Below are 26,394 nucleotides of genomic sequence, written 5' to 3' on the forward strand. Positions count from 1 at the left end.
GACCTGGGGTCTCATGGAGCATCGGGGCTGAGGCCGTGATGAATGGGGACCTCGTTAAAACTGGCAGGGAGACAGGAGTGAAGTGACTGAGCCTGGGGACGCGGTCCCTCTGATGCAGCTGCACCCTGCTTGCATGGTACACACGGACTTCTCCCAGGACAAGGTACTGATCTCCCAGGTCCTGGTTCTTGCACCTCTTCCAGAGGTTCCTAAGGTTACGGAGGGCTCAGGTCGCTCATGGGGCATTGACACACAAGTATGGACGGCACCTCTGCTCCTGAGTGTGGATCACACGGCGTCTCTGTGGGAAAACAGCCTCTAAGTTATTAAAACCCTGCCATCCCCAAACCAGGGGGATACCTGAAAACCCAGGCAGCTGTGGATGTAGCCACTGGGGGTCCACCAAAAGGGTTAACTGCCTTGGTGGTTTTCTCCAGGGAGCAGATGCCCTGGAATTCCTATTCTTAGCTGCAAGCGCAGCCCGAGAACAGAACAGCCTGCCCTGATGCAGAGTGAGAGCCAGGGGCTGGGACCCGAGCTGGCCAGGCCTTGGGGCCTCAGAAGGGATGTGAATGCCAGGCAGCTGGCAACAGGAGACATCTCCACTTACAGAGATCGTAAATGAAGAGCACGTTTGAGGTCCGAGGCTTCAGCAACTTGTGATTTCATTTTCTATCACAAATAAACACTCCCTTTTACATTTAACTTGGTATTTTAACATTGTTGTCTTCCTGCTTGGTCCCTGCCTGGCACAGCCTGCACAGATGAGGAGGGACCCGCCTGGGGTTAGAGCCTGGCCAGTGGAGGCCTTTGGCCCCAGCCTGTGAAGTCGTGACATTTTCTTACATGGAAAGGGCTGTGAACACCAAATGGGACCTGAGTGCTCACAGGCTGGGGCACCCTGCAGGCTGCGTGACCAGGCAGCCGCGTCCCACAGCCCTGAGCACAAGCACCGGACAACCCTGGTCCCCTGTGGATGCAGGACCACATGTTGGAGGCTGATTAACTTGGAGAAGACCTTCCTCAGCATCATCACAAAATCAGGAAGACAAAACTGTCCAGGGGTGGGTGCTTCCTGCGTCCAACTCTGGAGCAGCCAGCATGGCCCTGAGGCCCTGGAGGCAGGAGGGGGGCAGTGCCGGGCCCCTGCCCTCTGGTGGCTGTTGAGGTGGGTGAGCAGACGCTTTGATCAGTCAGCTTCCAGCTGGTGGTCCTGCCTGGGGGACGGACGTCCCAGAAAGAGACCGGGCTGCCCTTGCTGTCAGCCCATCGTGGGGCCTGCTTCCTGAGCCGCGCAGCAGGTGTGTCGCACAAGGGCACATGCATATCCTGTCCTAACTTTCCACGAACATACATCTGTGCCGTGGCTCCAATGGTAGGCAGGGCCCCTCTCGGGGAACATGGAAGGCCCAGCTGGCGTTTTCCAAACAGTGAGTCATAACCAGGGTGACCACACAGCCTGATTTGCCCAGGCCAGGCCTGGTTTGCATCTGGTGTCCGGAGTGATTATTAATGACTCCCCCTTTCTCTCTCAAGAGGCCAGGTTTGGCCGACATACGATGTACTCACCCCATTATAACCCATTAGTCAGTTATGCAATCACTTTAGTGGGCAGCAACCAAGCGTTAACGAGGAGCAGCACAGAAAGTGTGGCTTTTCGAAATGTCTGTGCTGGGCTGCAGCGTGAGGTAGATTTCCAGCCGCACTTTAACAAAGGCATCGGGGGGCCAGAGCCTCCGGACTCAGCCTGGCACCATCCCAGAAGCTTTCCGGGGGGAAGCCAGGTCCGCCTGTCACCTCTCCTTCAGCAACGTCGTGAGACAGACACCCAGCTGCATTCTCTTCTGAACCTCCCGATGCCCTCGTCACACGCGTCACTGTCTGGAAAACCCCGGTCTCTCCCGGTCCCTCCTAGTCATGATTCATGGCCCAGCACCTAGTGCCCTTTGCGCCACTGAGGCTCAGGTAGCTTGTGTGTCAGAGTGGGTCCCACCTGGATGAGAAGGCACAGCTCCGGTCCTTGGTGCACGTTAACAACCAGGTGGTGGAGGAGCAAGGGCCAACCCACACTTCTAGCTCCTGCTTCAGACCCAACAGCCAAGGCGAAAGCAGGGGCAGGAAGAGGTAGGCAGTGGGAGCTGGGGCAGGAGCGCTCAGCAGGGCAGGAGGACAGGGTGGTGAGGCTGGCCAGGTGTGCAGCAGCCCCTGGGCCCGAGACACAATACCAGGTGCTTGTCCCGACTCAGGACTCACGCGTCACCGTCCCTGTGGTGGCAGACAAGGGCTCAGGGCCTGAGGCGTGCTCCGCTTGGAGGACAAGCTGCAGTGTGGCAGCCCAGGGGCCTTTGCCTCAGTGCTTTTGGGGCCACGGTGGGAGTTCGGGCACCCATGGAGCAGCAGCCCTCTGTTGGACTACAAGGAGGTGCCTATTCTCACTGTAAAGGCTCTGCAGCAACTCTGCCAACATTCCTAAGGGGAAAGGCTTTGGGGAGAGCATCCTACGGGCTCCAGCTCGAGGGCAGTGCCCCTATTTCAGCCATGCCATGGATGCTCCTTTGCTGGTGTGCAGGCCTCAGAGGGAAAAGGACTATCTTTTAAAATCCAAATATGACATTTCCCAGGTAAATAGCTGTAGATATTTTGGAACATTTTATCCCACCTGAATGTCACTGTGAGAAACATCAAACCCACAGACGACCCTTCACAGAGTCACAGGCCTATGTTCTTCAGAAACATGGTGTCATGTAGGGAAAGACTGAAGAATGTTCCAAACGGGAAACCACTGAAGAGCCTGGCAGGGCAGGTGTAGCAGGGCTTTGTCCCAGGACCTGGATGGGATTGGGGTCCTGATGGGGGAGCAGACATGTGCTGAGCCTCAGAAGGGCACCCTCACATTGTAAGGGGTAAGAAGACGTGTGTGCAGCCTGCGACAGGCGGCCAGGTGCCCACACAGCACCTGTGACCTGGGCAGCCATGCACACACGGGACATGCTGCCCAGAGCGTCCGGCTGGAGGCAGGAAGGGCATCACTGAACCCCGTGTTTAGCTGGGTGTTCTCACTGTCCCCACAAAGTCTAGGATTAAGAGGCAAACAGTACTGAGAAGAGGTTCGACAAACTTGGCATAAGTCTAAGTGGAGTTTTTTTGGACTAAAATTAGATTTTATTTGAACAAAAATAATACATGTTGACTTCTGGAAAAAGTAGTAAGTATAACAAGGATATGTTTAAAAGGGCAAACACAGTGACCACAAGGACCTTCTGGGCGCAAGGAGTTTGTCCTTGGTCAGCGCTTCTCCTGGCCCTTGGAGCCATGGCCCCACAGTCTTCACAGCACCCACGGCTGACAGGGCTGCCACTCCACCCTCCTCTGCTGTTCCCGATGGAGCCCTCGTCCCCGTGAATCGGACATTCCCGGTGTCCACCCTCCTTCTGCTATTGCAGTTAGTCCCCATGTCAGTGCATCAAGTGTAGGAACTAGTGGGGCCCCTCGGTGAACATCAGGGGCCCCACCTACCAGAGGACCCGTGCTGCCTCTGCTGACCGGAGGGCCCGGTCAGGGCAGCTGGCACCTCGGCCTTGCAGGCACCAACTACCTGAGCCCCAAAAGCCTGAGCCCCCAGGCAAGGCGGCTCATCGACAAGCCCAAGGGAAGGGAGGGGCCAGGGAGGCCAGGCTGTCGCAGGAGGCCCCTGGCTCGAGGACACACACATCCCCACCACACCACTGGATAAGGGACTCAGGCCTTGCCCATGCGTGCCGGATGCTGGGTGCAAGGTGGAGCCCTCCCACCCGTGAGGCTCCGTGAGCCTCCTTCCCCAGTGACCGTTTTCTCATTATATTTCCTTCTTAGCTTCTCATCCAGATTCTCCTCTGGCCTTGGAAAGACTCAGTCCTTCATCAGGCAGGAACTACGGATCACTGCCACGGGCTCAGTCAACACTAGCAGGAGATGGCTGATGGCCTTGCACGTCTGGTGAATCCTCTGAATGTCATCTATGCTCCCGGGTAGCGTTGAGCCTGGATCTGGGTCGGCGGGCTGGGGAAGAGCCCCGCACCCCGGGCAGCAGTATGTCGCGCACGCTGGTGGCAGCATTCTGGACCAGGCTTCATCCGAGGCTCTCCCTCTGCATCCCAGCTGCATCTCCGCGCCCAGTCTTGGTGCCCACCTCATGGCATAGGCCCTCAGTGTCACCCACTGCTGATGGGCAGGCACCCACATGACCCTAAGAACCACAGGGGGACGCTCCCTCCTGCAGTCTGATGGGAAACAAGGTGCATGCAGGCCTCACAGCTGCTTCAGAGGCTGGAGTAACCTGGTAACCGTCCCCGAGGCAAGGACCTCGGGTGAGCTCGCAAACCCGTCTGCTGCCGGGAGGTACACACTGGCTCAGGGCTTGAATCCTGGCTCCAAGGGTCCCCAGGGGAGCCCGCCCCGAGCGGTGGGGCAGCATCATGCTCCCACGGTCCCCGTGAGGTATGAGTGAAGCGCCAAGGTGAGCCAGAGTGCCCCAGACAGGGGGTGGCCATGAGCTGGGCGGTCAGGGTGGGGGCCGGGGGGGGCCGCACTCCCCACGAGGCAGAGAGAGTTACTGGCGCATCTGAAAGCTGATTGGAGACTGTGAAAATATGTTTAGGGAGATGGCATAATATGGAAGAAATGTGTCCACTTGATGCATGGGGAGGCTGAGACGCCAGACGGCTCTGTTGGCTAAATTTAGCTGAAGCGCTCTTTATTCAAGAACCATGTTAGCAAATATATAACACAGAGGACACGTGGGGGGCACCGCCTTGCATGTCCACCGCACAGGACGCCAGTGTGTCTGCAGCACTGCTGTCCTCTGGCGGTTCAGGGTGTGCAGCCAAAAGCACCGCCGCGAACGCTGACGAAGCACAGAAGGGGGCAGGTGCTGTCTGGGGTCCTTGTACACCGTCTGGAGGCTCCTGATACGCAGGAGAAAGAGACCTCCCACCCAGCCCCACTGAGACCTGTGATGACTGCAATGTTTCTAGGCGTTTCCGTGTTTCACCAGCTTTCAGCCTGCCTGGGAGGCCGGAGTGGTGTAGACATTGGGCAGCAGACAGAGACCTGAGGCAAGGAGACTGGCCCAGTGGGCACTCAAGATGCAGCACAAGACAGCGACAGCCTTTGCTGCGGGAAAACAGCCAAGAGACTGGGGTCAGGGGAGCCAATGTGCTGAGGTCAAGGGAGCCTCGGGGTGGAGCGGGCCTGGGGGACAGTGGTTTCGACGGGAGAAGAGCATGGACAGGGAAGGTCTGGCATAGCAACCAGGGGCCTGTGACAGAGGCCAAGCCATGCCTGGCCAGCTTCAGGGTCCCGCTGTGGCTCGTGGGAGCAGGGAGGGGAGGTCCAGAGCACCGCCAGACCCGGCTGCCTCGGCCCACAATGAGAAGCCGCTCCCCTTCCTGTCACATCTCAGGGGCCTCTGGGGTCTTCGGGCAGCGTCCTCCTCCGTGGTCTCCCCATTCCTGGGGTGGCTTTACCTTCCATTCCCTCACCACACGGAGCCAAGCCTGTGGCTTCTGTGGAGGCTAATTTTTTTTCCTTGAATTTAATTAATCCTGAAGCCAACAAAGTTTGCACGCGCAGCACCCAGAGCAGAGTCGGGCTGTGTGAGAGCAGGAAATCCAATTAATACCAGGGAGCCGGGAGGACACGGAGCTGCTGATAAGATGAGGAGCGACATCGGAGGCCAAGGTCGCTGGGCTGCCCGCCAGCCCCCGGCCCCCAGCCACGGAGCAGACCCAGCTGGGACAGCGACCCGCTGGGCCCTCGGCACTGCCGACACCGCGTGGTTCTCGTCCTCGACACGATCCCTTCAACAACCAAGTATTCGGAGTATGTGAACGGCGGAAACGGCTGTCAGGAAGACAAGTTATGCACTTTGGTTTCGTGCCATCATTCTCTTCGCTTCCACACGTTAAATATTTTGATTTTCTAATCCATTAGGAGGGAATATGCATTCACGATATTTGTAAAATCTCTGAAATGTTTAATTAAGAAGAAAAATAGCTCTTCAAACTGGATGGAGAAGCATTAGAGAAGCAGAGACACTCTGTGCTCCCTGCCGGCGGGGTTTACTGAGTCACACACTTCCCGGAGGGCCTGGAAGACTTCCCCATCAGTTTTCCCGGAAATGCCACCTCTGGTGTGACCCAGGGGACGCATGGAAGCAGGGGCGGCCTCGACTGGTCCAGCAAGCCAGCGTCGCCTCCAAGGTCAGCTCTCAGCACCCGCCCTCCCACGGCGACTCCTCTACAGCCACAGCGGATCTGTAATAACCGAGGATGCACTTGGACACCGCTGTTCCCAGGACACGTGTATTTGTGGGATGGATGAAAGAGGACAGGGACCTGCAACTGGCTGTGGATGACACTGCTGTGGGGTGCACGCTGCTTCTACCCCACGTAGGCATCTGGGGCCCCACGGACGGGGTGGGCGGGTGGACGTGGGGGGTCAGAGCCCCTTGCCCCCAACCACGGAGGCCCGAGACTGTCCCAGTCCCCAGGGCCTGTCTTCTGTGCCTGGAACGGTCTGACGGCCTCCAGCAGGGCTGTCCGGGAGGCGGGTGATGGGGAGCCACTCCTGCAGCCCTGGCCACCATGAGGAGGGGCATCTCCATTCCTGGTCCCCGGAGCATTTCTTGCTGCAGCAACAGTTCTGAAGGAAGCTGGGGGTAAACTCGGCCCCAGCTCGAGACTTATCCTTGGAAAGCCAACAGAAGCACCTCCTGGTTCGTCATCACATAGCCAACAGCAAGAGGGGGCAAGTCTCAAACCTGAGATCCTCGGGTATCCTCCTATGAAAACGCCTTCTGAGTTCAGACTTGACCTCGGCAGGTCACTGACACTGGGCTTCGCCCTGGGGGACCTGCACTTGCGGCCTCGGTCACGTAACTGCCCTCCCTGTGTCTTCCAGCAGTGGTAGCTAAATGGCCGCCAGAACCCCCAGACCCCAGGGCCTTCCTGCCCCACAGATAACTCACGAGGGACTGACTTCTCACTGGGGCTTCTCGCTGAGTCAGTAAACACCAAAGCGACGTGAAATATGTCCAGGGCTGAGCTCGGCCCTGGCAGGTAGGCCTCACCTGGCCGGTGTGCAGAGCCCATGTGGCCACACCGCACGCCAGCAGGACAAATGGCTCCCGCCGCCGACAGCACACAGCCCAGGAGGAGGTCAGGAGGAGGAGGAACCGCCAGGATGTTCTGTGGCACCGGTTCTGAGTACGTGACGTTTCAGTGATGTCCCAGGAGCTGTCCTGTAACTTGGCTGCAGTGCTCACAGACGGCTCATGTGTCCTGAGGGATGTGCAGGATGTAATGCAGGTGGGTAGCAGGTGCACATGGGCCCCACAGAGGCTCCCTCTGCCAGAGGGGCTGCTAGCGCCCCCCGCCCCCCCCCCCCAGGCACTGCCTGCAGCCTGCGGCTGCTCGCAGAGAACACGCTGACTACATCTGACATGGAAAATCTCAGTGACTGCACAACAGAAACAGAGCTGGGGCCTCCAACCTGGTCACACCCGAGCCTCGGTGTCTCCATCTGTAAGGTGGGCTGTCACCAAGACGCAGCCAGACAAGGGGCGGGGGCTGTGCATGACCATCGGTGTGTGAGATAGTGAGGTCTGCATGTCACACATAAAGGGTCGCATGTACGGAGATGCAGAATCAGCTTGATCGAGGGACTCATTTTACAATTTACATACATACACACACGCATCCAACATCATCCTGCACGCGGGCGTGCCATGGAGACAGGTTTGTTCCAGACCGTGCAGCACAGCGATTTCCCAACAAAGTGGGTCCAGCGACTTGTTTGCTTTCCTGGGGCTTATAAGACCTACGTTCCTACCACACTCTAGTCTCTTAATGTACCAGAGTGTCATGTCTGTGAAAATGACGAACGTAGCTTAAAGATCCTTTATTGTTAAAAAATGCTGATCATCACCTGAGCTCTCCGTGCATCCTAACTGCCAATCACAGGCGACCGTAACAAATATAATGATCACAAGAACGTTAGAAATACGGCCTGAATTAGCAAAACATGATGCAGGGAGATGAAGAACAACTACTGTTAGACGACTGGCCACCGTGGACCCTCTGTCAGTGTCGCCACAGCCTTTGGTTTGTAAGAACACAGTACACTCCAAGTGTGACACAGTGAGGGACGCCTGGGGTGGTCCCATGTCATACCTCAGGCACACTCGGCAGGAAGGCCCACATGAGACTGTGCTGAGGAGCGACCTGGCTCACGCGTGCCCTGCACCACTTTGGCCGCACCAGCATCACTTGGGGGGACACTGGCTGAGACGGAAGGACTTCCATTTCTAGAACTTGGTAATGTGGAGGCAAAGGAACCAGCTTTATACCCCAAATTTTAGTGAGGAGAGCAAACACATGAAAAACGAGTGGATCCCCTGGAAACGGGCGTGACCGTGAGGTCAAGTGCCAGGAAGCCCCTCTGGCTCTCTCAGAGCACCTCAGCACATCCTCACCCAGTGGGTGCTTACAGGGGAGGCGTGGGCACAGCTCGATTTCAGGCTCACAGGGCGTTTGTTCACCTGGGGCTAACACAGCCTCAGGGAGGGGGTGGGGGGCAGCCCGAGGGAGAGCGGTCACCTGGTTTTCTGGTGGTGAACAAAGCAAATCCACCGTCACATGGTGCTGCGGGGGGAGCCCAGGGTGGAGCAGGCCCGACTGGCCGTGGCATTCATGGGGTCACACACCCAGGGAAAGGGCTCCTGGTGAGCACATGTCCATGGCCCCTGTACCCCACTTGACACAGCACAGCCCACATCACAGGCTGGGCCTGCATGCCTTGGGCACTGCCGGCAGGAGCACACTCAGGGCTTTAGTCTGCACACTCGTTCTGCCAGGACTCTGGCTCCTGCCCTGGCTCAGGGCTCGCAGATCCAGAGTGAGGCTGCTGGGCAGCCCACACCGTGACGCAGCCTCAACCGGGCCAAGGAAACTGGTCGGCAGAGTGAGTGCTCGTTGGGGCTCTTCAGGCAGGCACAGCCCCTCAGACGAGCCAATGTTCAGGCCCTCCTGCCTCCAACCCCATGACGGTTGTGAGATGACGCCACGGGCCAGGCGCAGACCCCACACGGGGCTTTGCCCACGCTGGCTGTTGAGAAGTAGCAGCGCTCAGGGGAGGAAGGACGTGTACACGACTCTTGTCGGGCAGCAGGTGGGCGCTGCTGCGTGCACACTTACAGAAAAGGGGCCAGAACGAGCGGGAACCACGCGGGGCCCTTACCTTGCTCTCGTCCTCAGCATCATGATAGCCACACGCGTCTATGAAATCTGGAAACATCTCCGACCACCCATCCCTTGTGCAGTTTTTGCTTATGTTTCCTGGAAGATAAAGTCTCAGCATTAGGTTTGTGGGCTCCCAACTGCTGGCCTCCGTGGGGACTGTGTAGGCCACGCTCACGGGGGACAGCCCTCTCTGCTGCCTCCCTCCGGTGGGTGGAGAGCGGAGCCTTGTCTCACTCCATTCACACGCTTCACAGTGTGTGCGCGTTCACTGCCCCACCCCGGCAGGGCTCCTACCCACGGAAGCTGGGTCTTGTGGGGCCTGGGTGGATGGTGGGAGAGCTTCTGGGCCATGAAGCAAAGGTGCAGCTGTAGTGGCTGGCATGGCTGCCGCTGTGAAGAAGCACAGTGAAAACTAACAGACTCATATTCTGTCCCGGGAGAGTTATCACCAAATCCCAGCCACGGCAGTACTGGCTACCCCACTCCATCCTACTCCGTGCCAGCTCTGGGCACGACCAGAGTGCACAGGCAGGCAGCATGTTACATCAGTGGAAGGGCAGTGATGGCAGAGGAAGAGACCGTGGGCATAAGAGTTAAATTGGATCACTGACTGTGATATTATATGTTGGCACATTGAACTTCAATTAGAAAATAAAATAAAGTACATTTATATAGAAAAATAAAAAATGCAATTAAATAGAAATTGCAACTCAGTTGAATTTTGCACATATATGGATTAAAAAATGAAAAAAAATAAAGATAATTTCTAGGCAAGAAAAAAAGATTTAAATTGCATGAAATAAAGACAGTGTTGATCTTATAGCACCAGTTCTTTCTGCATGTAATTAATGTAAACGTGTGGGTTAAGCTCAGGAATGGAACGTTCCCTCTACCTAAAGGGTCAGGGCTCCTGGGCGACTCAGTTGGTTGAGGGTCTGACTCTTGGTTTCGGCTCAGGTCATGATCTCAGGGTTGTGGGATTGAGCTCCATGTCGGTCCCCATGCTCAGTGCAGAGTCTGCTTCAGATTCTCTCCTTCTGCACCTCCCCCAACCCACTCCCTCAAATAAATAAATAAACAAACAAGTAAATTGATAGTCTTTAAAACAAAGGTGGTGTCCTCAGGAGGTGGCCACAGTCAGCACTGGGTAGTGACGAGTGACCTAAGGGGGCTCTGATGACCTGGGACAGGGCTGGGCCTTGCAGGGTGGGCTTCAGGAAGCTCAGGCCTGGGGAGGCGCTTCCTGCCGTCAGCGCCTAGAGGCTTAACCACTCAGCACTCAGCACCCACCAAGCTTTCTCCCGATCCCACGGCCCTCAGGGCTTCCAGAATAGCAAATATTTTCACTCACGGATCTCATCTCTTTGTTTTGGGCCAACACTGCAGGGCCGACCCGGGCATTACTGCTCCCGTTTTACAGGTGAGACTGAAGTTCAGTGACACGCCCAAGGTTCTATAGTGACTGAATGGTGGAAATAGGGTTCCTTACTCAAAAATGCTTTCTATTTTCTACACCAGGGCAGCCTACACAATCGATGGACCAGACAAGGTCAGGAGCAGGGTGCGTTCACACTGAGGTGATAATACACATAAGTGATTCTTGGCCTGCTGTGTGGAGGCAGGTGGGACGGCCCAGACCCTGACTCGCCCACCGGCAAGAAAGTGGGGTTCAGAGGTCTCCACAAAGCCCCCAGCAGCATCACCTGGGCTGCCGCCGTGGCCCAACGCCGCCATCCCGTATTTTCCTGAGTCCAGGCCCCAAATCTCCTCCTGCTCCGGCTCTGGGAGAGCCGCGGGGAGCCTTGCGGGGGGCTGGAGGGCGAGACGTGGATAGTGGAGGCAGGACAGAGTCCTAAGGGGGGCAGGGCCCCCGAGACCAGGTCCCCCTGCCCTATTATATAGATAGGGAGATTGAGGCGCCCACAAGGTAACGATCAGGACTCCGAATAGCAGAGGGGGTGAGGTCGCTGCAGGTTGCTCACTGAGCTCCTGCCACGAGCCAGACTTTGCACCGAGGCTCCCATGGACCCAACGGCGACATGGGGGGCACCTTTTAATGGTCCCACGTCACAGGTGGGAGACCTATGCCCACAAGCAAGGGCCACGTTTCCATCCCAGGCTGCGGGGTCACCACGCAGCATGCTTGCTGTCCAACCTGTACACGCCCAGCTCCCGGGGACAAACCAGGAGGGATGCTGACCGGCCATCTCTCATTCGCTACAGCAAACAGTAAACTAAGGGAGATGCTTAAGCAAACTTTATTCCATGAGGTCGATCCCCCTCCACAGGTTCTCCACCTTGCCTGGCTTCACCTCCTTGAAGACACCTGGAGTCAGAGGAGGCAGCCATGTGCAGAAGGGGTGGGGAGGTGGGGTGGTGGGGAGGTGAGGGGGGACCTGGGGAGGTGAGGGGGAACCTAGGAGGTGAGGCGTGCTGGTAGATGAGAGGGGACTGGGGAGGTAAGGAGTGCTGGGGAGGTGAGGGGGGTGTGGGGAGGTGAAGGGGTGCTGGGGAGGTGAGGGGGGACCTAGGAAGGTGAGGGGTGCTGGGGAGATGAGGAGATGAGGGGGGTGTGGGGAGGTGAGAGGGAGCTAGGGAGGTGGGGGGTGCTGGGGAGGTGAGGGGGGTGTGGAGACGTGAGGGGGGCTGGGGAGGTGAGAAGGTCCTGGGAAGGTGAAGGGGAACTGGGGAGGTGAGGGGGGTGTAGGGAGGTGAAGGGGGTACTGGGGAGTTGAAGGGGTGCTAGGAAGTGAGGGGGGACCTAGGGAGGTGAGGGGTGCTGGGGATGTGAGGGGGACCTGGGGAAGTGAGGGGGCTGGGGTGGTGAGGGGGTGCTGGGGAGGTGCTGGGGAGGTGATAGAGGTGTGGGGAGGTGAGGGGAATCTTAGGAGGTGAGGGGGGCAGGGGAGGTGAAGGGTGCTAGGAAGGTGGGGGGGGCTGGGGAGGTGATAGAGGTGTTGTGAGGTAAGGGGGTATCTGGGGAGGTGAGGGAGGCTGGGAGGGGATGGGAGGCTGGGGAGGTGAGGAGGGTATGGGGAGGTGAGGGGGACCTGGGTTGGTGAGGGGGGACTGGGAGGTGAGTGGGGTGTGAGAGAAGCTTGGGGGTGAATGCAGGATGAGGGAAGAAAAGTGGGGGTGTGCACAGCTTTGGGCCCAGGAGCCACACCCCCTGCTCCATCCTCTGCGAGTGCACCTCCTCCCACCCTGACTGTGGGGCCACCTCGTCTCTGTGGGGTCGCTCACCTCACCCCTGGTGGGCCCCTTTCTTCATGAGCTCTGTCTGCGTGGCCCTCGGCCAGGCTCTGAACGGTGCCTGTGCCCTGCTCCCCAAGGGTGCTCCCAGGGAAGTGTCCATGTGTGCGTGGCCAGGAGGAGGTCATGGCCATTCGCAGCAGGAAGGCTGGAGTCTGTCGGGCATGGAGGCCCCTGCTCCCCAGACAACCCCCACACACACACTCCCGTGAGCACAGGTCCGGTGTGTGAGTCCCGGGGTGCAGTGTTGGTCAGGAGAGTGGCACAGCCCTGGGGATGTCCAACCCCAATGCCCGGCTCGTCTCAGGACATGCTCGTGTGCTCCTAGGACAAGCAGGGCCCTGTTGCTGGCGACAGGGCAGGCCCAGCTATCCCCCAAACTCTACTCCTCTGGGGCACGGGAGGCACCACGGCACCCCAAGACTCCAACTCTTCTCATCACAGCTCCTCCTCCCTGGGCCCGGCCTCTTCCCCATGTGGTGGTTTTCTGCTCTCCCTTTTAGAGACTTGATCTTGGTGCAGGGTCCCCATGGCTTTATTGTTACTCGCACCCATGACTGAGTGCAGCTCAGAGGGGCTTTCCCCCTCAGAGACAACAGAGAGCAAGGTGCAGCTGCCGTGACAACACGCATGGCGACCGGGAGAGCCCCCCCGCCCCACCCTCCCACCTCCTGGATGTGTGAGAACTCAGAAAACAACTTGTTATAAAAACATGGATCTATTTCCTGAATGTTGGGTCTGTGGGGTGAAGTGACCCCATGTCCTTCTGTGACCTGGGCCCCCTACAAGTCCCTGTGAGGAGCACCTGGCATCTCTGTAGAAGTTTTCTGTAACTTGGGAAGTACAACCCAGGTTCCAGCCCGATTGGTTCTTGATGGTGTTTCACAACCAGCCTTTTACTTCCGTCAGATTTCCTCCGTGGGGCCTCCCCTGATGCCCCGTGGGCCCTGCCCCAGCCCTACACAGCCCCCAGCTCTGCAAGACGTCCGTGGTTCTCTAAGTAATTGCAAACACACCCCAAGCATTCCACGCAGACGGTGATTTAGATTTGTCAAGAGTCTGTGCAAGCACCTCTCGTGGACATTTTGCGGCCTGTTAAACAAGGGGAGGCAAAGACACTTGAGATCATCAGCTGTGATACACAGACCGGGGAACTCCAGCAAATCTCCCAGTGGTAGTGATGCTCCCCACAGCAGCAGGCAGTGCCACGCTCCCTGCTTGGACAGAGCACCAAGCACTAACCCAATACAGCCCAGGAATTCTAGTTCCCCAAAGGAGAGGATGCTCAATGGTTCAGAGCAGGGCCAGTGTCTGCACCAACCTGGGCACACGTGGCCCAGCTGGCTCCTGCCTGGCCAGGGCTGGATGCTCACAACAGACACCCGGGGACCAGAGCTGCCGTGTTTGTCAGGTGAAGACCCCCGGCTGCCCCCGGAAGCCTTTGGAGCGAAACCTCCGAGGAGGGGAAGCCTGGGTCTGTGCTCGTTCATTCGGGATTTCTGGGAGATTGCAGCCCAGAACCTTCAGCAGAAACGTTATTGATTAGACAGGATATTTTTTTAGAGTTCAGATTCTTTAAGATGGTTTAGTTTTTCTAACCTAGTGATGCGTATGCAGGTGTGACCTGGGCCTGCCCACAGTGCTTCACTGACTCACAGAGAAACAGTCTCATCTTGCAACAAAACCTTTTTCTTTAGAATCTCATTTTCCTCCATCCCAGTCTGTGCCACAACACTCCGCTTAAAGTATTTCAACAATTCTAGTTCTCAGGGTTTTTACCCTATAATGTTTGTTCAAGATGAAAACAAGTCCTCTACAGACTCCAAAGTATCTTTCTGATTTCCAGATGTCTCTTCTCTTTTCTATTTTTCCAGATGTATTTCTTCATGTTATGAAAATCTGGGGGAACCCTGGGTGGCTCAGTGGTTTAGCACCTGCCTTGGCCCAGGGCATGATCCTGGAGTCCCAGGATCGAGTCCCACGTCGGGCTCCCTGCATGGAGCCTGCTTCTCCCTCTGCCTGTGTCTCTGCCTCTGTCTCCCTTTCTCTGTGTATCTCATGAATAAATAAATAAAATCTTTAAGGAAAAAAAAAGAAAATCTGGATGGTTTACAACACAACACGCCACCACTACCCTCTCGGGAACAAGCCAGGAGGTGTTGCAGGGTTGTGCAGACAGCGAGCACAGGACGGGGGCACCCTCACCCCCCAGGCCCTCTGACCCTGGAGACCGAGACTCTGGGTCGTCTGGCCACAGGGACCCAGTTCAGAAAGTGGGGGCTGGGAGTTGAGGACACTCAGCCCAGTGAGTGTGATGTTTCCTGTGGATGAGAAGCCACCTCTGGGTGCAGAGGGGCTTGCCGCTGTCCCTGAGCCTCTGGGAGATGGTCTCTGGGCCTACGGGCAGCCACACACAGCAGGGAGCACGGAACCACGTCCACGTTCCAGGTGCCTGAACCCCACAGCTGCCCGCACGCCGGTGCTCAGGCCACATGTCATGGTCGGGATTGGGCGTCTGTGCTGACCTGAGGCCTGCTCTCCCCTGTGTTTGGTTTCAGGTGGCTGACCTGGCAAGAAGCTTCTCACCCTCCCGCTCCGACAGCCAGTGCAGCCCGCGATGCCGCAGCTGCTCATGCACCCGCTAGAGCAGGCAACCAGTGAGCCTGCTTCTCGTGGTTTGAGGGAGTGGCTGCCCTGCAGCCTCTGCAGGTGCAGATGTGACAGTACCTGGTTTGCTGTAAAAGTTGCTGAACACTTTAGGACAGGGTACTGTGACGGTCTCGCCTACGTCTGCAGGGCGCCAGCAGGTAATGTTGTCCCAGACACCGGTGCAGGCTGCAGGGAGAGACACATGTGAGAAGCCAAGGCTGCACAAGGGGAGCACAGGCGCCACTGCCCATGGGGACGCCCAGGCCCAAGAGGCACATCTGTCTAAGCCTCTGCAAGCCGACTGCCCGGTATTTAGATAATCACCTTGTGAATCACTTGTCTGTGAAACAAGTTTGCACCAACAATGTTACTGAGCATATTCTTAGCTTGTGTACTCACTTTAATCAGGTTTGGAGAAATAACCAGATGTGTGGTAGAAAGTAATTGAATATTTCAGTGTGTGCCACGCATGCAGGATTTTAATAGAAACAGGCAGTTACTTTTCTCCTGCTGATGTGCATCCCCCAGGGTAACAACATGGGTACTACTGGGGGTCTGTGTGAGTCCTGAAGGCTTAGGCTCCCTGGGATGAATGCACACTTGTGCCTTCAGGGCATTCAACTTTGAGGATAATTTGCAAATTTAAATATTTGATAAGTTTACTTGATTTTAACAGTCAAGGAAGCATCTAAGTGTTCACCACTTAGGTTACCCTCATGCAGTTATCAGATAACCTAATTTACAAACTGCCCTCTGGATCTCTCAGGGGGTCTCAGCAAAACCCCGCCCTGTGTAAAGCCTACAAACCTGTGTCTGTTGACCCTGACAGGCAGCAGAGAGCTCTCAACAGCACACAATCCCTGAGCAAATCCATACTTGAACTCACAGCTTTTTACTACAAGTCCAAGCAAGGTATTGCTACTATATTTTGTGACCTCTAAAGTTTTATCTTTCACTTAAAGTTCAATGTTGGCGGACCAATGTGCTAGCCTTGATGGAGACAACAAACCAACCACAGTTCTCTCTGACGCACCAGCCAGTCTGACACAGAAACATTCACGGAGCATTCGCTTGGTTTGAATAGGAGGATTCTACTTCAAGAATGCAGATGCCTCTGATGAAGTGGCTAGGAGTCAAGTTTTCCAGATGAAAATACTTTCTAAAGGTCTTAAAATAAAAATATATGTATTCTAAAAATTCATTAATATGGCAGTGATTAAATGAGCACATAAATTCACACCATATTAACGTTCTTACATATTTAAATTTTTAAAAGATTTTATTTATTTGAGAGAGAGAGGGAGAGGAGGAGAGGGAGGAGCAGGCTCCCTGCTGAGCAGGGAGCCCGACACGGGACTCAATCCCAGGACCCTGAGACCTTGACCTGAGCAGAAGACAGACGCTTCACTGATGGAGCCCCAGGCCCCCCTCACGTTCTTACATATTTAAAGAAAATACTGCTTTTGAAGAGATATTCAGAACGAGTCTTCAAGTACAAGTGAGTGGCTGGCTCCCCAGGAGTGTGCCAAGGCTGGAGAGCAGGGCAGGCAGTGGCCCTGCAATGACAGCTCACATGACACCATCCACTGTTGGCACAGGAGGCAGAGGCCTGGACGGGACAGGGCCCAGTTCCCAACAGAGAGCCAACAAGGGACAGTGGGGGTATCCAGATCTCCCAAGAAGCACAAGCAATGCTGAGACTGCCCCACTGGGAAGGCAGCTCGTTCCGAACATAGGCCATCGATCATTGGGGAGGGTCAACAGTCGTCACCCCAAAAATGACAAATTTCTGTTTCAATAGTGAGAACCTTAATGGAGAGATATAAAATCCATGGGTTCATTGCAGTCCATCTTCATATTACAGCAGGACTTGACTTAAGTTCCTAGAGTCCACTGGATCACCCCTTCTGTTGCTGGCAAGCCCTCGCCCCGTTTATATGTGTACTGGGCCCTCACGCCCCGGCTGTACAGGCCTTGGGCAATAGTGGCAGAGGCGCCTTCCCACCTATGCCCCAGCGGGGAGCCACACGACGGCCCAGGCTGAGAGCACTGAGGGCCAGAGGCTGGTGTGGAGGTGGCCCCGTCTGCAGTGAGTCTGAGGGGAGGATACAGCCAAGTAGGAGTCCATGAGCTTCTCGATTCTACTTCCCTAATCCCACGAAAATAACATCAAGAAGTCTGAAAGGGCAGCACTCGGAGAGGTCAATAAACATGGAGGAGAGAACGCATACACCCGGCCTAAGAAATGAGGGAGGCGGAGGGAGGCACCGCGCCTGCGAAGAGTGAGGAGCATGAGGAGGTAAAGCTTGCCCCCGGGGGGCTCTGGACGCAGGACACCAAGCACTGGACTCAAGAACATCACATCATGTTTGAATTCTGAACACTGAGACCTCTGTCCTTCCTGCCCCTGCCAGGTTTGTCTGGGGGCTGAGCATATGCCCCATGACCAGAACAGACCCTTGGGACCCCCAGGCCAATCTGGCCAACCAAGGCAGGAGGTATATGATTGTCTTGAGAGCATTTTGTTGTTTTGGTACAAAGTGTGATGCTTAATCACTGACAGATACATAGAAAAGAAAGGAATAGAAAAATCAGGCAGGAAAAGCATAAAGTCACACAAGGAAGGAAATATCAATTGTTATGAGGTCAACTGTGATCCAACAATTATGACAGGACTCAGCTGGAGGGCAGATTGGAGGAGGGACAGGAGAGGACAGGCAGGAGTCCTTCCCAATAAAAGAAAAGTGTGAGCCAAGGCAATACATTTGGAGAAAAGGCTAGTTTGAGAACCAGTGAGCAGTGTAGATGGTGTCAGACACAGTGGCCCAGTGAGGCAATCAGCCTGCATGTGGAATTCATTTTTCTTACACTTTGGCAGCAACCTTGGGAATTAAGATGGTGATAAGGATGTCAGTTGGTCTGAAAGGGAAAGCGTTTGTTCTTATCAATAGACTCTGAAAAGTCATCTGACAAAGTTTAGCAGCCATTCCTCATTTTCAAAAACTCTTAATGAGACTCCTTTAATGTAACAAAGACCATTTGTTTAAAATAGCAGGTATGGTTAGAAATGATTAAACTCAGTGAGCAACCACAGGCAGGGACCCACCCGGATCCTGGCCGACACTGTGGTTACTTAACGGAGGTCGGAACTCTGCTAAAACAGTAAGAACAAGAGGATGAACCAAGTGGTACACGCTCATATACAGCTGAGGACAAAGTCTGAGAACCGCACTTTCCAATTTGGCAGCCCAAGCTTCTGTGACCTTTTCAATTTCAATCTAAATTAGTTAAAATCAAATACAATAACAATTCAGTTCCTCAGTTGCAGGAGCTGGACAAATGCTCCACAGCCACGCGTGGTCTGTGGCGACAACAGCACAGCACAGATGGGAACAGCTCGTGGCCGCAGGGAGTTCTCCGGGACGGCACCCTCCTGCAGCTCCAGCCGACGCAGGCCCCCCCACTGACCGACACGCCAGGCTCGCGAGTCATCCAGAAGCTTAAGGCAGAGAGAGAAGATCACGGAAGCCGTGACCATCCCAGGGCCGCTGCTGAGGGTCCCCTCGTCCAGCAGATGAGACTTTCTCCACATGGTGTTTACCAGCTAAAACGCCCATGTAAATTATCTAACTTGTTTTATGAATAAATATGTGAGAAGTTTTTGTTAAAAAGCGTATTTTTCACTTATCACAGAAATATTCTCTGTCTTTCAAAACCCACCAAGAAGATGGAGGAGAAGCCTTCTTCCTTAAGCAATGGTTAGCAGCCTGGTGAACTGAAAGCCAGAAAAAATGCCTCTGACGTCTATTAATTCAAAACATAAAGTGTGTGTTTATTTCTGGAACTTGAGACATAAAGCCAACGCCTTTCCCTTGAGTCTGGACCTGCTGATGGGGCTCCGTGTGTTTCTTCTGCGTGAACGCATCTTGTCTGCGATTTCTTCTTTGAGGGTCTGCAGGGCCGCCGACAACTCCGGCCACGTGAGCTCCCGGAGCAGCCCCTGCCACCCCTGGCAGCTCCAGGTCCACACTGCCCGCCGACCGCTCTCCCTGTTTTTTGCAGGACAAGCGCATGACCTGGGCAGCTGGGCCAGTGACGGGTCCAGGATGCACCGGTGGGGTGCAGAGTCTCCCGCGGGCTTCAGGAGGAGCCAGGTATGCGGGGGCCCGGCCAGAAGCCCCCCAGGAACTGACCAGGACCCCCCCAGTTGCCCTCCAGGAGCCCGGCCAGTTTCAGGGGCAAAGCGAGGACAGGCCCCAACGCAAACAATCATCTAGACCAAGCGGCTCAGAAACACTGACCTGCGTGTGCAGCCTCGAAACACTGTTGGCGGCGCAGACAGGACACTGATGAATACGGGTCAGGAGACGCGGCTCCTGGAATGTGCCGGAGATACAGGCACATGGGACACACCTGAACCCGGGATCCTCTTGTCAGAGCACAGGGTCCCACCCAGTGCGGGGGAATCTGCCATAACGAAAAGGAAACGGATGCCCTCATAACCAGTTTTCTCTGGTTTCCAGGCAAGCCAGGACTCTCACAGATGACGGTGCACGTGTTGTTTTCAGGTTTGGATTTTGTTCTCATTTCTGCAGTGACATCAACATCGGGGAATTTTCAGGAGAAGCACACCATGCACCTCACATTCGTGTTACTGTCTTTGTAGGGAGGGGCCCGTGGACGCGCTGCATGAGGCTCCCCGTGGCCAAGGGCCGGGGCCACAAGGGCCAGGGCCGCGTGTGCTCTGGGCCTCGCGGGGCTGGGGTGACTCGCTGCCATCACTCCTGCCCTCCAGATCAGGACACTACATGCAGAGAGCACGGGGCACAGGGCCAAGGGCACGGCTGTGAGGCCAGTTCCTCCCGAGGCCTCAGGGGATGGGCTGACAGTGGGGTGACTGTGCTGGTGCTTCAGACCGGGCTGTGACCAGGGCCACGCCTGTGGGGGCCACCCTCTGTGCATGAGGGCCCTGGGGTGCCACAGGCCATGGCCAGGCCAGAGCCATCTACCTTTCCACGGCAAGAGAAATCCAGTCCCCACGAATATCAGCCCAGAGACAGACACCTTAGGGGGCCCGGTGGGCATGGCTCTCAGAGGTGGACTTGGGGTTCCCACAGTGTTTCCCCAGCACACGGGGAAGCGGGGATGGGACAGGGATGAGGACAGGGGCTGAGGTCATATGGGGAAGCAGTGACAGGGACGGGGACAGGGGCTGAGGACCCGCGGGAAAGCGGTGATGGGTGATGGGGCAGGGGCTGAGGTCCTGTAGGAAGCAGTGACGGGGGGACGGGGGCTGAGGCCCGGCGGCAGGAACAGGTGGCTGGGACCGAACCGAGCAACTGTTGGCGCTGCAGGGCAGTCCCTGGCCGCAGGCTTCCCTCCACAGGTAACAGGAAATGGTACCAGCAGCTCCTGGTTCAGAAGCTTAATCGCTGTGGAAAGTCTGAAGCAGCAAAGTGTCTCCCAGACTCAGCGGCTGCAGGGAAAGGGCGAGCGGAGGGCCCGCCCGGAGCTGCGCCTGCGCAGGGCTGCAGAGCAAGGAGCCCGCCGGCCCGCGGCTCTCCCCACCGGCGCGCCCCGCAGGGCAGCCCGAGTCCCAGGGAAGCCACCCGCAGCCCCACAAGACGAGCTTCCGTTGCGGATTTCCAGGGGCTGTGAGTGCGAGTGAGAAACGCCACATCTGAGAGAAGACGCCAGGGACAGAGTTCGAGGCAGCGAGACAGGGACGGGACAGGAGAGCTGCGCGAGCCGGGGGACTGCGGGGGGACTGCGGGGGGACGCTATCCGGTGGCGGCGGACCAAGCGTGAGGTCTCGGTGCCGGGTCCCTCGGCAGCCTCCCTGCCCCCCCGCGGCCATGCTGCACACCCCGGGAACAAGGGCCTCGCTGTACACCTGAGTTTCATTTACTTCTTATTTTTTTTAACTTTGCTCAAAAAAGACCAGAAACCAACATGTGTAGCTCTGCCTGCAAGCACAGGCGGAGCCCTTCTAAGCCTCAGTTTCTCCCTCTGAGCAGTGGGCCCCGGTCAGTGCACTGAGCAGAAAACCAGACCGCGGGCAGGGCAGGGCTTCCCACTCTCCAGGGGTGTCCACACGCCTGCCTCTCCGGACTCCAGCCCCTGCTCCTCTCCCTACGCTCCCCCCCCCCCCACTCACCACTCCCCCAGCCCCTGGCCCACATGGCCTCTGAGGCGATGCGCTGTTGTGGCTGCGGTGTAGACAGCAGGCCACTCAGCCTAGGGAGCAGCTGCAGCCTGGGTTGGTGGCAGTCCCTGGGAGTGCCAGGCTGGCAGGCTCGGCCTGGGGACTCTGGTCTCACCGCCCGTGGTGGGGACGGCACCCGGGCCAGGGTGGGGCAGTGGTGACTCAAGCCAGATTCCTCCTTGGACATCTCCAAATGGGGTGAAGCACTTTGACAATGAACGTCCGTGTGGTCGCTCGCTGTGGTGTTGCCTTCATCTGTCTGTTGGTGTGAGCACCAGTCATCTGCCAGGAGAAGAAGTAGCAGCAAGTGCAGCGATTTACGGGGTCAGTAGGGTCATTCGGGAAGAGATTCACGGCTCACCTGGGAAACACTGTGCAGCAGAGGGAGGTCCCGCCTCCTGAGGCCATGAGACAGGCCCTGGCCAACCCCGCAGCTCCTCCATCCACAGGCTCAGACATTCCCCGACTTGGGGGGACACTGAGAGCATCTCACCGGAGTGTATCTGTAGGATTCTAGGCCTCTTGTGCCTTAAGGAACCAAAGCGCACACACCCACCAGAAGCGCATTTCCATGTGGCACCAGCTCCCGCGAGGGGGGATGGAGATGCAGCCCCCAGGTCAACTTTGGTGCCTCTGCCAGCATGCGGGGAATCCATGGTCCCTAAGGCCATGACATGGGGCCCTGCCCCATCCGCGCAGGATCCCATGCTCAACCACTGAGCACCCCAGGTGCCCCAAGCTCTTAGTTCTTTAGATTGATCCTATGCCCGGAGGGGACTGGAAATGGGAAACAGACTGATCAGGGGGTGGCCACCCAGGCGCCAGGTCAGGCCCCGCATTTCTGACCATCTGGGATCAGGATGAGTCTGCTTCTTCCGCACCTGGTGGGGCCAGCTCCGCCTGGGCTGGGCAGCGGGTGGGGGGGGGTGCTGGGCGCCAGGGTGGGCAGGGGCCTTCCTCAGTGGCTCCGGGGGTGAGGAGGCTGGGCCCTGAGCTCCTCAGAGATACTGCTGCTCTTCCTGCAGGTTCTCTTGGACGAACCTCCACTGGCATGTCCTCGTGCAGTCGGAGGGGGCCTCTGTCTCCCAGCTGCATCCCCGGTCCTCATGCAGTCCCTGCTCTGTAGCCTCCTGGACAGAGGACAAGCTCGAATACAGAGGAAAGCGGTCTTGGCCCTGACAGGAACTGACCTCAGGGGTCCCTCTGAAGCCTTTACTCCCTTCTGCTTTTGCGTGGCTCACTCAGTTTTATTCCTTGAGGACACCCCCCTGCCCCCTGCCTTGCACTCCGTGTCCTTGCAGAAGAAGAACGAGCCAGGTAAACACAGGGCAGGTACTCTCAGCAGGCTGGCCGCCACCAGAGGTCTGGGTGGCCGAAGCTGTACTCTGCCCTCCCACTAAAATAACCAGAGGGCACCTGACAGGCATAGCTCTGCAACCTCCCAGGAGTTTTCCACAGACCCTCTGAGATCTGAAATTCTAATTTAATTTAACGGTCTTTAAAGCCATGAATCATCTTCATTTTGGCCATTGTGGTCAAGACCATTGGTTTGTTTCCCATTTCCAGCCCCCTCCATGCATAGGATCAATCTAAAGAACTAAGAGCTCGGTGCACCTGGGGGTCTCAGTGGTTGAGCATCTGCCTTTGGCCCCGGGGGTGATCCCGGGGTCCTAGGATCCAGTCCCGCATCAGGCTCCCTGCATGGAGCCTGCTTCTCCCTCTGCCTGTGTCTCTGCCTCTCTGTGTGTCTCTCATGAATAAGTGAATAAAATCTTTAAAAACAAAACAAAACAAAAACTAAGAGCCCGACGAAATGACTCACCAATTGAGTTGGAAGAAACCGTTTTTTAAAGAGCCTTGTCTGTGACCCCAGTCACGTGTTCTGACCTGAATCCTCAGACAAGCTGACTGGCCACTGGCCCATCCCTGCCTGCTGGCCCCACAGCTGGCCCCCGGGCTACTGCAGACAGGCTCCTGGGGACGCTGGTGCATCCTCCTCTGCCTGGTGCTCACAAACAGGGACCAGCATTCCTGAAGGCCCCAGAGCCAGCGAGACTAGATGCCAGGCTCCACGGGCACCTAGGCTTCGAAGGACAGATGCGCCCCCAATGGGCAGCTTGGGCCCCTGTCGTTTCTCCCAGGGGTGGTCAGGGCATCTTGAAGCAACCCTCTTACTTTGAAGCTTCAGGTCACTTGGGCAATAGTGATAGGATTTATCCTATGTCCTATGGTCAAAATCATACCAGCTGTTCCTGGCCCTATGTCTGCCATTGGAGCTTTCAGTGAGCAACTGCAGTTACAACCAGCAGCAACGTAACAATATCCTCACCTCTACGTTGCCGTGAGTTTCTGCTCAGAGATGTTCCCAGAGTGCTACCATTCCTGGACACTCGGGCCGTGGTTTCCCGGGGCTGGAGCTGTGTACACAGCACAGGGTTGAGATACAGACATTGTACCCCCAGCAGCCGCAGGAGCTGCACAGAGAACACGCTGTGCCCGGGCTGTGTCAGTGTCTACTGTCAACAAGACACCCCAGTGACGCCAACCGAGCTCTGCAGGAAGCTGCGTGGTGATGCCGAGGGTGCGGACTCCCAGCCCCTGGACAGTGAACACGATACTGGATCTGAACACACTTCACTCCTAAATTTTCCTGCCAGTCCCCCCTTCAGTTTTGGGTTTGCTCTTTGGGTATCTTTGTACATACTTGTCCAGTTACAGACATCCTACTGCTCCAAGTCCTACAGAACCGTTCATCTAAGCATGAATAGTGACGATCAAATCCTACTAGATGAGGGATTCCTTCTTCTATTGCTCTAAGGATGCGTACTGACATCATTTGCTCCTAAAATATTTTCTGTTGAGATAAGGCAAGCTCTATCCATGTACTCACAGAGCCAGGGACAGTACCAAATGCTATTTTAAAAACACCGCTATCAGGAATGATGAAAACTAATGGTTATTGGCAGAAGCAGAGCAGAAAGGAGCCTACTGAGGGGAGACACCCAAAGCCATGACTTGTCAGAACGAGACCATGAGTGTGAAGGCGATACCAGAGGGTTGTTGCTGGAAGGGTCCAGACCAGCTGATAGAACCAGCCTGGGGCATGGTGACAACCTTCTCCGTGTCCCGTGGAGGCAGAAACGGAACATGCTTGGTCCAACCATGGGCCACACATCCTTCCTGACGCAGTGCAGCTTGTAGCTGAGGTAAGCCAGGCCCTCTCAGCATCGGCAGGAATAGGGACTCACTGCTTCCGCCAGTGTCTATTAAGCACCTACACCTCCCAAGGCTACACAACCCCAGGGAAGCCCTGCCAGGGGGGCCCTGACCCAAAGGTCTTCCTGTAGCACCAATGCCAGAAGATTCCACCAACATGACCTCCACTGGGCACCGGCCCTTCTGTGTTCCTGACTCGTACACAGGCCCATAAGCAGGTCAGGCCCTGGGTCCCTGTGAGACACCAAGACTAGGGTCGAGCCCTGGGACCATGCTGCTTCCTCAGTCACCACCAAGGCACCTGGACAGCAGGGAACCAGGTTCTCTAAAGACATGTAGGGTGCTATAAGAGTATTTTGTGGACAGTGCCGGGGAACCCCAATATTCTGCCTCATGAGGCTGCTGAAGGAGGCACCCCCTCAGTAGCTGGGGCAAGCCATAGCTTGTCTGGAAATACCACTTGCTGGGACATTGCCACTGGAAGCAAGAAAGTTTTAGCCCCCATAGGGATGGCAGTGTAGGCAGGTTCCGTTGGTAAGGGTCATATTCTGGGACCTGAACTCACAATTAAACCAAGACGCAGAATCCAGAATTAACTAAGGCTGTTAACTCAACAAAAGGATTTTTCAAAGAAGAGATCCAGTTTGAACTTATATATTTAAAAACATGTGCCGAACACAATAAATCCCAAGCATCTAGCAGTCTTCTCAGTTGAGCCTGAGCAGATCGGCTGCCAACCCCTCAAAGGAGGTGCAGCATCTACGCCACTCAGACATCTGTGCACATGCTGGCCTCAGGAAGCCTGTGTAGGCCCCAAAATGCAACCGTTTAGGAACACTGATGAGTGTGTTAACTGATGAGTGTGCAATATGCTCATGCCTCTCACTCACTGAGACGTTTGCTGCTGTGACCTTTCATTAACAGCCTCTATCTCTTTTTTCTCTGAAGATTTTATTTCCATATTTTGGTAGGCGGGGAGAATGCACGAGCTGGGGGAGGATCAGAGGGGGAGAGCGGGAGACAGAGGGTGAGGGGGAGAGAGGGAAAGAGAAGGAATCCCAAGTAGACTTCCCGCTGAGCGCAGAGCCCGACACAGGCTTCTCTCCCTGTTTGCTGCACGTCCAAACCCTGCACCTCCGAGCTTTGGAACAGAGCCAGTACCTGGTCCCCCGGTGGAAACCCTCCCTCCTCTGAATCCCTGTATTGTGGTTTGCAGCAAGGAGACTGTCTTGCACGGATCTTTTAGAGTCACGGGGTACTGAGCCCAAGGCCTCACAGGATAGGGCAGGAGGGCACCAGGAAGAGCACACTGCCCTGTCACTGGGAGCTGTGCAGCCCAGCCCCATCCCACGTCCTCTCAAATAAGCCTCTACCCTCCTGTTGCAGAGAAGGAGGGAGCTGCAAAGAAGTCACAGATTTGAAAAGCTGTATTAATGCTGTGCTGGGATGGGAGGAGGGTGCCTCTGTCAGTGACTCTTGGGCTGCCAGAGTGCCCCGACTGTGCTCACAGTAACCCTGACACCCAGGCTGCAGAAGTCTGGGAATGCTCTGGGGCACGGATTTACGATCCCCAACTGCATGGTCTCCACTTGCAGATAAACCACAGCTGATTGTGACGGGTCCATGTTCACACACAGAAGAGCAGAGAACCGACTCGACCCCCCCTCCACCCCCAGGGGTGTGATAACGAAACTAAGGCCGGAGGCACAAGGTACCAATGAAGCTCCTGTCCTGACACTTCAAGACCATTACTGTAGGCCAGAGGAAAGGAAACGCTGATTTCAGGGGTCCAGT

At 56.2% G+C, this 26,394-nt stretch overlaps 1 protein-coding gene across 4 annotated transcripts in view; it reads right to left on the reverse strand.

Annotated features, from left to right (window-relative positions):
* Positions 1–26,394, reverse strand: part of VIPR2 (vasoactive intestinal peptide receptor 2) — a 59,558-nt gene that overhangs the window by 22,333 nt on the left and 10,831 nt on the right. For 2 of the 4 annotated variants that reach the window (XM_049095090.1, XM_025448256.3), the window contains exons 3-4: positions 15,258–15,365; positions 9,277–9,374 (exon numbers count right to left, since the gene is read on the reverse strand). In XM_049095090.1, the coding sequence (XP_048951047.1) occupies positions 9,277–9,374; positions 15,258–15,365 (206 nt within the window). Of the gene's footprint in view, positions 1–9,276; positions 9,375–15,257; positions 15,366–19,480; positions 19,647–26,394 lie in introns of all 4 variants that reach the window. The other 2 variants (XM_025448411.3, XM_025448452.3) reach the window with 2 other exon arrangements.

The sequence above is a fragment of the Canis lupus genome, chromosome 16, assembly GCF_003254725.2.
Source record: "Canis lupus dingo isolate Sandy chromosome 16, ASM325472v2, whole genome shotgun sequence".
NCBI lineage: Eukaryota > Metazoa > Chordata > Mammalia > Carnivora > Canidae > Canis > Canis lupus.